General features: G+C 39.3%; 1 protein-coding gene across 42 annotated transcripts in view; it reads right to left on the bottom strand.

Moving 5' to 3' along the window:
* Positions 1–15495, bottom strand: part of PAN3 (poly(A) specific ribonuclease subunit PAN3) — a 127585-nt gene that overhangs the window by 97505 nt on the left and 14585 nt on the right. For 40 of the 42 annotated variants that reach the window (XR_014819044.1, XR_014819045.1, XR_014819046.1 and 37 more), the window contains 3 exons: positions 13798–13919; positions 12982–13048; positions 9669–9739 (listed from right to left, as the gene is read on the bottom strand). Coding sequence is in view for 24 of the 42 variants with exons in the window: in XM_005668294.4 (XP_005668351.1) it covers positions 9669–9739; positions 12982–13048; positions 13798–13919 (260 nt within the window). In the remaining 18 variants the exon portion in view is untranslated. Of the gene's footprint in view, positions 1–9668; positions 9740–12981; positions 13049–13797; positions 13920–15495 lie in introns of those variants that run through there. The other 2 variants (XM_084981327.1, XM_084981334.1) reach the window with 1 other exon arrangement.

The raw sequence follows: 15495 nt of genomic DNA, 5'->3' as shown, positions 1-15495 counted from the left end.
TTATGTGTATGCTTGCTTAAACTCAGTCTTAAAGCAGAAAATCTTCATCAATGCTCTCTACTTAAGTTTACAACTGAACTTAAACTAGGTAGTGGTTCATCAAAAGTAATCTTATGTACATTCATCAACAAATAAGCATATGTTTTTAAATTGCAGAATTATAAGCAATAAAAGACTACAACAACTACCTTTTGACAAGCATAAGGTACTATACCAAGCACTTTACACTCATTAACATATTTAATATTCAAAATTCTGTGAGATAAGCATTATTATAGTACCACCCTTACAGATAAGAAGGGGGACGGTTTAGAGGGTTATTTTAGAAGCGGTTAAAATAACTTGTCTATAATCTCACAACTAACACAAGGTCAGGCTCCAGAGCTTGTTCTCTTAACTATGGTATTATGCCTCTAATTCAAGGAAAAAAAAAAATGTGTTCTATATTCTATAATATTCCTTAACATATTACAATCTTAACAGTATTCTAGCTAATCCTAAAATGACCAAATACAAACTCCTAAATGAAGTCAATCTCTCTCTGAATCTAACTGGCATGGATGGGATCAATGAGAAACAACAGCTACAGAGACTTCATTCGAAGAAATAAAATGAATCCACTTCCCCACTCGACATTTTCAAAATATAAGAACAAGTCTTGGAATTAAGTAGAGTTGAGAAAAATTACACAGTTTGGGTTAAATCTAGCTGAAAACGTAGGCTGGCATGTCTGTGGATGAGAATTCTAAACTCATCTTTACTAATTTATTCCTGACCCCTACTTACCTAGGAAAACAGGGATGAAAGCACCAGTTAATAATCTCAGAATGATTTACTAGTTCCCAGTGGCAAGTGCACCACAATTTTACTTAAGCATCATCATTAGGGAAGAACCAACTCAAAATCCCCAAAGCTAAAGCTAAATAATGACTCTAGTCAGCAGTATTACATACTATATACAAAAGCCATACTGTTTCAGTTCACGTTTAAATGCAGTAAAATGACAAACACCAAGCCACCATGCACACCTAAAAAAAATGCCTCCAAAACAAAAACCTGTCATGGGATCCTTTCAAATCAAGAGAACAAAATTCCCTCGCAATCATAAATTTTGAAAACTCTTAACAAAAGCAAGTTGTCTCTGCACACAAAGTACCAATTAAAGTACAGAAAGAACTTGGCTGAACTCAATTTGTTACAACAAAATTTAATCTGTTTTTTCCAAAGCACACCTTTATCTCAACACACTCCTCAAAGTTCACACTAGAGTTCTCTTTATTCAACAGGAAAATAAAATGAATTCTTTTGAGGTTGAGCCCTTTTCTTTAGGAACTATCATACTTTTAAACAAATTTCAATCTAATCTAACCCGACATTTTAAGAAAAGCATGGACTGACTGGAGTTAATACAAAGAATGTCACGTTCAAGTCTGACAATTAAAATGCAGAAAAAAGAGAACATATCTGTTTGCTAAGCAAAGCTGAGTATTACGGATCATTTGCAATAAAAATGACAGTAAATTCAATTACATAAAAACAATGACAGTTCTTCCAATATAAAACCACTAGCTCATCAGACAGGGAATTATCATGTTACTTTAACAAAAATGAGCTTAATATTTTGTTCTTTTTTAATGTACTTAATAAAAGAGTAAGTATGACATTTCAAAGTTGATGGCATAAATTATTTGCAAAATTCAAAGCAGAAGCTTAAATGTCTAACACACAGAGTTTACAACAAATTAAAAAGGGATAACCCAACAGGAAAATAAGCAAAGGACACGAAGGAAACACCAAAGGTAAATAAACATAAAAGAAGCTCAACAGTACCAGTGATCAATTTTTTTTTTTTTTTTTAAATGAGAGTTGCAACGTTTATTTCAGGTTCTCTCTTGGGGGTTTTTTTGTATTTTTTTTTTTCTTTTTTGCCACACAGGCAGTATGTGGGAATTCCTGGGCCAGGGGTTGAACCTACGCACAGCAGCAACCAGAGCCACAGCGGTGAGAACGCAGGCGCCTCAACCCGCTAGGCCATCAGAGAACCCCCAGCGATCGAATTTAAACAACAGGTTTCTGCCTATCAAATGACGGCACTGAAGATTTCACATCTCGGTGTTTTCAAGACTGTGGAAAAACCAGCACCGAAGAGTAGAAATATAATTTTTATCAGCATTTCTGAGAAGTTAGCTATTAGTTATTAAGAGCTTGTGTCTTCTCACCCTGGAAACTCACACTACTTGCAGAAACTTAGACTGAGATAACACATAAATGGAAAAAGCAGCAAGGACAAGGCCAAGTGCACGTTTCATCTCCTCTGCTGTTCATTACCGATGTCCCTCTCTCCACCACCTCTTCATTTTTCACCTTATAGAAGACGCCAGCATTGTACCTAGACAGATTTTTTTTCTCTAAAATGTAACTAAATTATCTAAATTATTCCAAATACATTACTTGATCTCTCAGAACTTCCATTACCCAATCTGTAAAATGGAAAAAAATACCTTCTTTGAGAAAGAACTGTTGGGGTGACTAAATGACATAGTAAAATTATACAATATTTAATTTCATAAAAGAATTATCATATTACCTAAACATATAGAAAATCATTGTCAACTTACATAAAATCAAGTTTCTGTCTGCCACTGACTGCATGAGAAAATCCCCGATGTATTTTCACCACATTTGAAGGGTATGTTTGAGAACCTAACAGCTATGTGGGGAGGAGGCAAAAATTAATGACGGGGGAGGAGGGGCCCAGACACCTCAAAGAGAAGACAGACATCCTCAAAGCAACCACAGGAGCACGGCTTCTCCAACACACCACTCTAATACAGCCTGATCCAGAGTGAACAGCAACAGGTAATTATTTATTTAATGAGAGTTAGCAATTCCCACACAAAGCTAGAGAGGTGTAGCTAAGACCAATGTTCACCAGCAATGACAGCTTCCATTTATGGGGCATTTCTCATTTAGTCCCTGTGACAATTCTACACAGCAGGTACTAAGTATTATTCCCATTTTGCAAATGAAAAAACAGAAAGGTTTAATTAAGCTTAAAGAAACAGACAGGCCTTCTCCTGTGGTGCAGCAGGTTAAGGCTCTGGCACTGTCACCGCAGCGGCCCAGGTCTCTGTGGTGGTGTGGGTTTGACCCCTGGCCCTGGGAACTACCACATGCCACAGGTGGAGCAAAAAGTAAAATAAAAAAATAAAAGCTGCAGGGAGGAAGGGAGAGAGGGAAGGAAACAAGACAGTGAAGACACAGATTCCATTCAGAAGGCCTGGCATCCAACTCCAACCCCAACCCTGGCCATTACTCAACACTACCGGGTTATTCCTATTCCTAATTGTTTGCCCTTTGAGAGAAATAAAGGCTCACCCTGAGGCTCGGAGCAAGCTAGAAACAAGAACCGTGGTGCTCCCGGGCCTACGGGAACGTGGACTCCAACAACTACCAGCTTCTGGAAAGACCCCACATGCATCTCTACATCTAAAACCTGGGAACATTCCCACAGAGGGGCAAGGGGAGGCCAACAGGGGTTCAGTCGGCTCCAGTCAAAGAAAAGCTCTGAGTGTATGAATGTGGAAATCTAAGCACAATTTTCCATAGAAACATTACTGCACAGTACTCATGGGTAAAAGAAACCTAAATACTAAGTAATCCGACATTTGAGAATAAAGATATTGTCTAATGCTTTTACAGGGGAAGTTTTAGATTGTGATTCCTGTTAAGATTTTAGATATTTTTCATTATCTTCTCCATTTTCTCATCTTCATTTTTCCCAACATCAATTCTTGGTTCCATGTTCAAAAATGAACCTAACCATAGAAGGCTTAAGGAAAAGACTTATATCCCAGATTGTCCACGCCATAAGCCTATTAATTTCTCCAAATTAACTTTAGCTTTCTCCATAAAAGAACTCCACCAGTTTGTTATTCCTATTTGGTTCCCTATATAAAAGTAAATAAGGGAAAAGTCATCTTTCGAAGACATTAGCACAGAAATGCTACACAAAATTTATACGTCAAATTATTCAGAAAATATATGAAACATCTATCAGTAAACTGTGTAATAATAAAGACAGAAAAGGGGAACGATGCTCTTAAAATTAGAGAACAGTGGGAAGGAGGTTCCAAACTGAGCTCGAACAAGGAAAGATGTATAGAAAATGCTGCTAGTGAACTCCTACCTCAAGCAGAATCATCCAGAACTAGGCATCCACCAGCTACCACAAATCAACTCTCAGTGGGTAAGCCAGCCTCTTCTGATCCCACTCCCTCATCCTGACAAAGAGCTTTGAAATCTCCAACAGAAGAAATAAACATGATACTTCACAAGTCTTTGTCCTCAATACGCAAAGAATTTAACTCACTATTAAAGTCTAAAAAATTTACAGAAGTGAAAATCTGTTATTCCACTATTAGAAGTAAAACACAGGCGTTCTCTTGTGGCACAGTGGGTTAAGGATCCAGCATTGTCACTGCAGTGGCTTGGGCAGGTTCAGTTTCTGGCCCATGAACTTCCTCATGCCACAAGTGGGGCCAAAAAAAAAAAAAAAAGAAATAAAATGTAAATGCCCAGGTAAAGCTGCATATTGATTAGTAGATATATCATACTAAAGTACAATTAAAACAAGAAATGTAAATGATAAGCACCAAAGCCTTTTTGCTTTTATGTGGGGAGGAGACAAAGCTGAATAGGAAAATGACTAAATGACTAAGAAAGAGGGCAAAGAAGAGCCAAGAAAGATATAAAATAAGCCAAGATTACCAGATGCAAGTTTCTTTTTTCTTTCTTTTTTTTTTTTTTTTTGCTTTTTTAGGGCTGCCCCTGTAGCATATGGAAATTCCCAGGCTAGGGGTCGAATCAGAGGTACAGCTGCTGGCCTACACCACAGCAAGGCCAGTCCAGGCCTCATCTGCAACCAACACCACAGCTACAGCAATGCGGGGTCCTTAACTCACTGAGCAAGGCCAGGGATCAAACCTGGACCCTCACAGATACTAGTCAGGTTCCTAACCTGCTGAACCATGACCGAAACTCCCTGGAAGCAAATTTTGAAAGCTTCTCACTTCGCCTGAGATTTGACTCAATGACCTGTGGTTGCACTGCATAAAAACCCTCAGCTTAGCGAGAATAGTTAGCAAGATGTCATTTAGGATTATCTGTACCTCTACAGCTAACTCTGTTATAGAGATACTTTGTTCCCAGAGGATTTCTTACCAAAATTTTACTGCTATCTCCCTCAGGTCTTTTCTATTGTATCAGGTCTGAACTTTATTTACATTGTTGCTAAAGCTGCCTCATTCATTAATCTCTAATACATTAACTTCTATTCTGAACAAAACACCATCTCCAGTGTCCATAGGTGGGAGGGCCTAACTCTCCCACTGATTATACAGCCATGATTTAATTTCCACCACCAGTATCCTTGACCAACAACAGTGTTACATGTTTTCAAATAATGGTTACTTTTCCTATCTATATTTATGGAGGTTTTTTGTTTGTTTTTGCTATTTTAGGGCCACACCTGTGGCATATGGAGGTTCCCAGGCTAGAGAGTCAATCAGAGCTATAGCCGCTGGCCTATGCCATAGCCACAGCCACACAGGATCCAAGCCACATCTGTGACCCACACCACAGTTCAGGGCAACACCAGATCCTTAACCTGCTGAGCAAGTCCAGGGATCAAACCCACATCCTCATGGATCCTAGTCAGGTTCATTAGCCACTGAGCCATGAAGGTAACTCCTCAGTATTCTTAATGTAGAAAAAATTTTAAATCAGTGCTCTTGAAATATCAATGGTGAAAAACTACTTTTTAAAAAAATTTTCTATGCATCATGGTGCTATACTTTTGCAAAATAAAAACGAATACTAGAAAACTGATGACATATTTAGATGTTGTGGTGATAAAACTGCTGCAGAAGTTTCTTAACATTTACTTTTAACATTTTAACTTCTCTCCCTACAGACAGGTAGCAACTCATGGACTCGCTCTGGTCCCTTGACACTACGAGCCGCAGTACCCCAGGGCCTATGTTCTCAGCACACAGCCCTCTGGGAAAATTTTCACATGTCTAACAATAAACCAACCCCGACGAATGGTTACAAATCTCTTCGTGCTGTCTTTCACATTACACACTGTACTCCAACCAGTCCTCATTGGTGTAAGGCCCTCAGCCCGTTTCTTAGTTTATCTATGATAGAAAAGAACTTTAAAATGTACTGACGATCCTAACTCTCTTACACGCAACCACCACCTTCTGCTTAACATCTCTGCTTCTCCATATGCCTCGCCTTCAAAAACCACAACTCACAACATCTTTTCTCCATTAATTCTTCTAGATCTAAAGAATCCTCTGCTACTTAGTGATCAACAGATATTTAAACTGGCACTGATTAACACACTGCTGTGTAAATGTCCACAAGTAGCCGTACCTCTTGAATTAAACTTGAGAAAAGCAGGGAAAACATCAGTCCACTGTCTTGAAGGGTTCCAAATGGTTCACAATAAGACTGCCTACATTAAAAGTATTTAACTGATCAGATCCAAATAATTCACACACAGGCAAAAAGCAGCGTGTAAGGCCCAGGGATTGGCCCAACTAAGATTTTGAGAACATAGCTTATCTAAGCAGCTATGAAATAGTAGTAAATATGGCCAAACTGCCTGTTTTCCAATCTCATTATGAAATAAAATGTCACCGAGCAATCACAGTAGCCTGCTTAGATCACCTAGAACTAAATATTCACGTAAATTTGAGTTACTTCCACTAAAATTACATCAATAAACAAATGTTATAAATTACCACGACAGAAGAACAACAGACAAAGCCTCCATATGCCATAAATTCACAGCATGCAACACTCTCCTGGCAAGAGTATTTTTAATACAAAGGGACTTTAAACCTCAATTCAATCATTAACAATTTCAAAATACATGCAACTGTACCCAGCTGCCTAACTATATAGCCCACTATTGGAAAAAAAAAAATCTCTATGTCCCTATCTATTAAGTGTACATGTTAAGAAAATATAGTCCTTCAAAGATACACTATCTGAATCCTAAATTTTTAAGTAGTGGCTGACATGTAGGTCCTTTCAGTTTAGCCAGACTATGACATTTGAGATGAAAGACACCCCGCCATGCTCATCATTCCCCAGATGCGAACACTGCAGCCTAGAACGGCAGCCCAAGGTCACAAAGCTAGAGAAGGAGGACCTCAGAAACAGCAGCTAAGTGCTCACTGCAGCAAACTAAACTGCTTCCGTGTGGAATACACTCTGATCTCACTCTAAATAAAGAGGTCACATTTGTAGCAACATTTCCTTCTCTTATTTTCCATTACTAAAGTGAATTTTTGGTATTTACAACCTCCTTTTTCCAATCTCCAGGGACTTCACTATTTTCTCAAAACTTCATGTCAGGCAGAGCCTCCTTGCCCGCCCGCCTGCATCTCTCACAAGCGTCCTATCCTAATAAATCTATTTCTTGCCTAACACTTGGTCTCTCGCTGAACTCCTTCTGCTTGGAGACGACACCAAGAACGTGAACCTCCGTGAGTCCAGACACAGGGAGGCGGCCCTGGGAAGGAACAGGGTGCCGCCCTCAAGACTTACTGGGAGGATCTGGGAGGGGCCCGTGGGAGGGAGGGATGACCTTCGGCCCAGGAGCCTTGCGGCTGAGAGAACTCAACCCCCAACAAAGGAAGCATTCTTCACTCCAGGAAGGAGGACCACCAGAACCAGTCCCGGGGCCACTAAACAACAGCTTTGAAAGACAATGCAAGCTTGCCTCTACCCTGATCCTTATCTATGGCCCTGTTTTTCCACTGCCAAACTGTAAAACCACCTCCCAATCCCTTCCAGAGGGGCACAGTCTTTAAGGCATTAGACTGCTGTGAGCCTCCTTTGCCTGGCAGAGCAACAAAGCTATCTTTTTCTCCTTCAAAAAAAAAAAAAAAAAAATTCATGTCAGTAGCTTTAAATCATATACTTCACCTTTAAAATGCAATCCACCCAACCCTCATATTAGGAATATTGTTAAGTACTTACTTGCCATTCTAGTTTTACTTTTTTTTTTTTTTTTTTTTTTGGTCTTTTCTAGGGCTGCACCCGCAGCATTTGGAGGTTTCCAGGCTAGGGGTCCAATCGAGCTGTAGCCGCCAGCCTATACCACAGCCACAGCAAGTCGGGATCCTACACCACAGCTAACGGCAACACCAGACCCTTAACCCAATGAGCAAGGCCAGGGATCGAACCTGCAACCTCATAGTTCCTAGTCAGATTCATTAACCACTGAGCCACGACAGGAACTCCTAGTTTTACTCTCTATTCATATCAGAAATGCTACTTATCACAGTTAACTGACTATTATTTTTAAAAATGTGAAAAGGCCCCTGGGGCACCCTTAATACTACTTAAGGGCTTTCTATCTTCCCCTTATGCTAAATAGCTCCAGATAACTTGGTTTCCGGGTTGTACATGCTTTGCAGCATTTTACCATTCCTTTCCAGACTGACACTACCACCAATGAATCTGCTTGCATCCAGCTCGATTCCACTTCTGCTCTAGGAATTAAAAAAACACACATTCCCACTTCTGAGACGCGTGTGTGAGGCAGAAGCAAATGTGTTCTTGGTGAGAGCCAACACGCACATTTATAAAACCAGCCCCGTACATTCCAGTCTACCAATTCCAACTGCTTAAAAGCATTCAGTAATTAACTACCTACCTGTTCTTATCCAGGTTTCAAAATGGAGATAATACTAGGTACACGAGGTATTGAGGTAATTTATACCTGACCCCATAATTTGTCTTGATAACATCTAGTCTTCATGAAAATTCATTTCCTATTAGCCTATGATCACATACTTCCTAAAAGCATCTTAAGCTTATATCAGTTCTCTAAAATTCATATTGTTCTCTTTTGGATCTTTCTCCTACTATTAAGGACTGAATGAGTTACAACTTTATAGTAATCTCCACCGAGATTTGCCACCTCCTAAACATCTGCAGCTGCTAGAGGTCCTAACCAAAACATCGCCTTCTCTGGGTGACCACTGCTACTGACTCGCATGCGTCTATTACAACTTAAAGGCGTCCAACTCTAGTTAACCACCACGAGGTACTTCAAAACCTATTATTCATGGTCTAGCAACCTCAATTCCAAATAAAATTAAATTTCTAATACGAAGAGAGTTTAAACTTTTTATTAAACAGTTGTGTCAGTTATGAAAAGCTAAAGATTTTAAGTTGTCAGTGTAATGAGGAGTTTATATTAGGGGAGAAATCTTTGAGATTTAGAGAAAACAGAAAGTAAAGTTAAAAGATGATAATATGCCTACAACAGGTCACATAACAAAAAATACCACATTAAATTAGATGTTATCTTAAAAACAGGATACATTAAGATAGAGAAAATGAGCAAAAATAAGCAAAAGGATTTTATCCCTTCACATAAAACGTCTCTATTCCATGCACAGAGATCAAATTAAATTCTACATATAAGAAAGATATGCACAACAAGGAAAAGGGTTAACAAAAAGCAAGAAACACTCTGCGGCCCATCAACAGCCCTCCCCCCACTTAAGTGAACACTGACCATTAAGTAGGTAACATCCCAACATCACCCTTACAGTCCATCAAGTTTCCATCTCACCTACCTTTCTTCTCTGAGAGATGTTGAGGGCACCAAAGTCATTAAACAAGGATGAAGCAGGTGAAATTAGAGGATCTGGAAGATAAGTTATGTAAGTTTCCACACAGATAACTCGAGAAACCTATGAATCTAATAAATGTTTAACTTGAATGCTTAAAAATAGTGATAAAAATCATATACCACAATAATAGTTAAACTGGATGCCTCCCCCACTGCGTATGCTCAAATACTTCCTAGTGAACGAAACACAAATTCATTCAGGAAATACTCAGTGTACATTTACTCAGAAGCATGTGTTTGCTTAGAGCAAAAAACAAGAATCAAATCGGAAAAAAAGAGGACTCAACCATGTTATTAAGCATGTGTCTATGAAGGAAGTCTACCTGTAGTTTGTGTGCTTGAGACCACATCATATGAAAAATTAAAAAGGGCAGTTCCTGTCGTGGCCAGCGGAAACGAATCCGACTAGGAACCATGAGGTTGCGAGTTCGACCCTGGCCTCATTAGGTGGGTTAAGGATCCGGCATTGCCGTGAGCTCTGGTGTAGGTCACAGACACGGCTCAGATCTGGCATTGCTATGGCTCTTGCATAGGCTGGCAGCAACAATTCCAATTAGACCCCGAGCCTGGGAACCTCCATGTGCCACAGGTGCAGCCCAAAAAAGACAAAAGACAAAAAAAAATTAAAAAGGGGTAGGGATGGAGGGACAGTAGTATAAGAAAATTCCTTAAAGTCTATCATCAGGTATTGGATATTCTTACTAAAAAGATAAAGTAAATTTAAGTTTTTAAAGATAGAAATATTATTTGGAGTTCCCGTCGTGGCGCAGTGGTTAACGAATCCGACTAGGAACTATGAGGTTGCGGGTTCGGTCCCTGCCCTTGCTCAGTGGGTTAACGATCCAGCGTTACCCTGAGCTGTGGTGTAGGTTGCAGACGAGCTGTGGTGTAGGTTGCAGACGCGGCTCGGATCCCACGTTGCTGTGGCTCTTAGGCCGGTGGCAGCATCTCTGATTCAACCCCTAGCCTGGGAACCTCCATATGGGCCCAAGAAATGGCAAAAAGACAAAAAAAAAAAAAAAAAAAAAAAGAAATATTAAATGTTTCAAAACACATACATGAAATCCAAAGACTTCATAGGTTCAAAGCTCTATTACTCTGTGGCCAGAGGTCACAAACAAAAGTCTCTCTAAATTGTTTCTCGCTTAACAAATCAGAAGAGTTTCTGAAAGGGAATCCATGATACACACTGAAATATTTTTGTCCTCATTTCTGAGCTTGAGTTAATCTTACGTTTCTCATTAAATTACCTGTGAAATCCTAAAAAATACAATAAATGTTCTCATTTAAAGGAACCTTAGGGAGTTCCCGTCGTGGCTCAGTGGAAACAAATCTGACCAGCATCCATGAGGACACAGGCTTGATCCCCCGCCTGGCTCAGTGGGTTAAGGATCCGGCCTTGCCGTGAGCTGTGCTATAGGTTGTAGACGCCACTCGGATTTGACATTGCTATGGCCATGGCATAGGCCAGCGTCTACAGCTAAGAATTACTCCCTGGCCTGGCAACCTTCCTTCATATACTGCAAGTGTGGTCCTAAAAAGACAAAAAAAAAAAAAAAAAAAGCATTCTCTATGGGAATGCCAAAAACATAATGCTACACATCAGTTTCTAATAATTTTATACATTATTAAAATGTTGCTTTTTTTCCTACAGCAAAAGTTGAAATTACTGAGTTTGATACACACCCCTAAAATGTCTCTCAGGAAATAATCAACATGTAAATTCTTATTCTCACCGTTATTAATAAATACTAACATTTTACTGATATAGAGCATGAATACTCAATTGTTACATATTTTTTAAAAACCATCCATGACCATTTATTTTTAAAATAGGATACAGAAGTACAGAAAGAAACATTTATTTGTAAATCGGGATACAAAAAGGAAATCCTGTATCAAAAGTCTTAAAACTATCTTAAGGCTAACTAACTTTGAAACAGTAATTCCATGTCACAAAATGTTTCCAAAAGAAATAACTCAAAATGTGAAGAGATTTATAAACACAATCCAATATTGGAATGTTTTTTGTTTGGCGAGGGGGGAGGGAGGGGAGTTCTGGCCACATGTGAAACATGCATAAGGTTCCTGAGCCAGGGATTGAACCTGAGCCATAGCAGGGACACAAGCCACAGCAGTGACAACACCAGCCAGATTCTTAACCCACTAGGCCACCAGAGAACTCCTGTAATCTTTTTTTAAAAACATAAAAACAAAAAGAAAATTATGAAAATAAATAAGAGAATTCAATTTATAATGATCAAGAAACACTCACAATTTAAAAATATACTCAGTGCAGAGTTCCCACTGTGGCACAACAGGATCCGTAATGTCTCTGGAGCACTGGGATGCAGGTTAGATCCCCGGCCCAGCACAGTGGATTAAGGATCCAGCGTTGCCACAGCTGCAGTGTAGATTGAAATTGTAGCTCAAATCTGATCCCTGGCCTGGGAGCTCCACATGCAGCGGGGTAGCCAAAAAAAAAAATTTTTTTTTTTTTTGCTTGTTAGGGCCACACCTACGGCATATGAAGTTCCAAGGGTAGGGGTCAAATCAGAGCTACAGGTGCTGGCCTACACCATAGCCACAGCAATGCCAGATCTGAGCTGAGTCTGCCACCTACGCCACAGCTCATGGCAACACCAGATCCTTAACCCACTGAGCGAGGCCAGGGATCAAACCGCATCCTCACAGGTTCTAGTCAGATTCATTAACCACTGAGCCACAAAGGGAACTCCCAAAATTTTTTAATTTTTTTAAAAAAGTAGATTTAGGAGTTCTCATTGTGGCTCAGTGCCTAACGAACCTGACTAGCTAGCATCCATGAGGACACGGGTTCGATCCTTGGCCTCACTCAGTGGGTTAAGGATCCGGTGTTGCTGTGAGCTGCGGTGTAGGTTGCAAATGTGGCTTGGATCCCTCAATGCTGTGGCGTAGATCAGCAGCTATAGCTCTCACCTAGCCTGGGAACCTCCATGTGCTGCAGGTGCAGCCCTAAAAATAGACCAAAAGACCGAAAAAAAGTAGATTTACTGTGATCTTAAGTATTACTATGTACTATGTATATATGCACGTTTGCATACATACATCCAAATCTTAGTTTTCAGCTCTGAGTAGGAAGACAACAGATCACTTTTATTTTCTTCCTTATATCTACCTGTAATTTTTGAAATTGCTACAATGGACATACTGTTTTTAGAGTCAAAAATATACATACTACATACATTATATAAAAGAGAAAAGAGACCAAATCTTACCATGGCCTGCATATGGCTTGGCACTGTCATTTAAAAGGCTTGGGGAGCTGCTACTATTAGTCATTCTCTGAAAAATAAAATATCATTGAGGAATACAGAACTAAGAATATTCAACCAATGAAGACTGACCCGCCTCCCATCTTCCCTTCCAATCCATCACTCACATTAGTGACCCTGTAATCTTTCCATAAATGCTGCTGCTTAGGTTAGAATCATCTATGCAAAAACTTCCAAATATTCTCTATAACACATCAAATGAAAATTTTACTCACTAGCCAGGTATTTAAAACCAAAGTCACAGCTCTATTTTGAACTGCACTTCCATAACATATTAGCCTGGGCAAGACACATATCCACTAAGCTTCCTCGTCTATAAATTCCAGTACCCATGTGAGCGGCTGCACAGGGACTACGCATGAGCCAGTAACTGCTCTTTACTGTCCTCTTCCAGTGCGTTATTATCCTTCTTACAGCTTACAGATTCTGTAAAACAGGCTAGTCTCCATTCTCTAAGTATGTCCCAGGCTTTCTAACCGCTCCCGAGCATCCCAGTGGCCCCACTATCCTGCAAGGCATTCATTCCTTCCTCTCGAAATCACACAGTGAGAAACCATCCTCTTCATACTTTAACCCCATCCCTGAAAGCTCACCCTGACTCCAAACCTACAGGAGATGGCGGACCTATATCCCACCTTCCTCATGACCTCAAAAATCCTACCTCCCACAGAACAAATCTGAGAATAAACCAAGACTAGCTGTCTCCACCCCTGAAATGAACCTCAATGTTCAGAGCCCCATAAACCATACTAACAATACCTGCATCAAGGGATACTTTGTTTCTACGGGGCTTCCAAATCCATTAACTCCAATAAAGCTGGTGCTGAAATAGGAATCTGTGAGACTCGATTCAGTTAAAGCTCCTCCATCTATTCCAGGAACTGAAAGAGAAGGAAAATTCAAGTGTTTAAATTACAAGCATAAAACACTGATGTAGTTTCTCTGTTCCTACATAAGTTGTCAAGTTTCAAATCTCTGTCGCTCTTCTTTTTATTTACCTGTTAGTAACAAAGGCAGAGCCAAATGAAGTTGGCTCCAAAAATTTGTTAAATAATGCTTAAGTTGAATAATTTTTTCCAGAGAGAGCTATTTATTTTATATTAATTACTTGAGAGCCACCAAGCACCACATGAAGAAACAAATTACACTTGCATTTCTAGTTTTCTCATTAGGGTTTAACTTTGCAAGAGGACAGGAGATTAAAATCACTGCAAATTCTTCTGTGAATCTTCATAAACAGAGACAAATTTCTCCTAACACACATGAAGAAACAGACCAGCAGTCTCACGTTCACTCTTAATTCAGTAAAACCAATTCTGGAGGGGTAGCAATGAGATAAAGCTAAGAAGAACAGACACGCTGCCTGTCGATTTTAGGGCAGAATAACATGGAATGATTGTCACTACTCAAGAGTCCCTCACACATCACAGTATGCTTTAGATGCATACTGTACTTTTTTGCTAAGTACAGTTGACCCTTGCAAAACAGGTCAGAATTGCACAGGTCCAATTATACTCAGACTTTTCTTCAATAAATAAATTGGAAAAAATTTTGGAGATTGATGACAATTTAAAAACGCACAGATGAACTGTGTAGGCTAAAAACACCCCCAAAATGAAGAAAAAGGTATGTTATGAATGTGTAAAATATATGCAGATATAGATACTAGTGTGTACTTACATAGGCATAACGTGAATGATATTTACCCTAAAATTAACAATGCGTTAGTTTTTCTGCTGTTTTATAACTTCACTCTCAGAGAACGTTACAGTGTGCCTCTCTAAGTGGAGAAACTGCATTTAAACCTACTATCGCAGGTAACTGGGTTTTTTCTTTTAAGGCAACATTTCCGATACCGTATAATGAATACGATTGTAATACTGTGTGCTACAAGAACTTTCTAACAATTCATTCATTAGTGTATTGGCTATGCTGCTGTGAAGCAATCCGACCACTTACACTGGGCTACCATACAGCATCAGAGCGCTACTTCTTCACTATCGATGTAGGATATCTGTAAGTAAATATTAATTTCTTTTTCATATTATGTTTTCATTTTTGATGTCTAGTTTTAGTAAAATGTATGACACCTACAGTATTTGTATCGTATTAGACAATACTGATGTAGCTACAGACAAAATGATTAATTTTATAAACAGACAACATAAAACCTACAGTATCGATAAATACAGCGGAGCACTACAAATGTATTTTTCTCTTCCTTATGATTTTCTTAATAACATTTTCTTTTCTCTAGCTTACTTTAAGACACATATAACAAAGAGAATGTTAATCAACAGTTTTGTTATCAGTAAGGCTCCCCTGTCATCCACAGGCTGTTAAGGGACTAGCCTTCCATAGAACATGCCTTAAAAAAAAAAGTCCAGCTGAAAATACTAATTGGTTCTCCTCTGCCAACTAGGACATCACAGACAAGATGCTGGCAGTGCCTACCCC

Source organism: Sus scrofa, chromosome 11, assembly GCF_054392235.1.
Source record: "Sus scrofa isolate SSC_HxYL_T2T_F1_AM1 chromosome 11, Sscrofa_HxYL_maternal_Yorkshire_Landrace_v2.0, whole genome shotgun sequence".
In the NCBI taxonomy this organism is placed as follows: Eukaryota; Metazoa; Chordata; class Mammalia; order Artiodactyla; family Suidae; genus Sus; species Sus scrofa.
The sequence above is the reverse complement of the archived record's forward strand: the minus strand, read 5'-3'. Positions and strand labels throughout refer to the sequence as shown.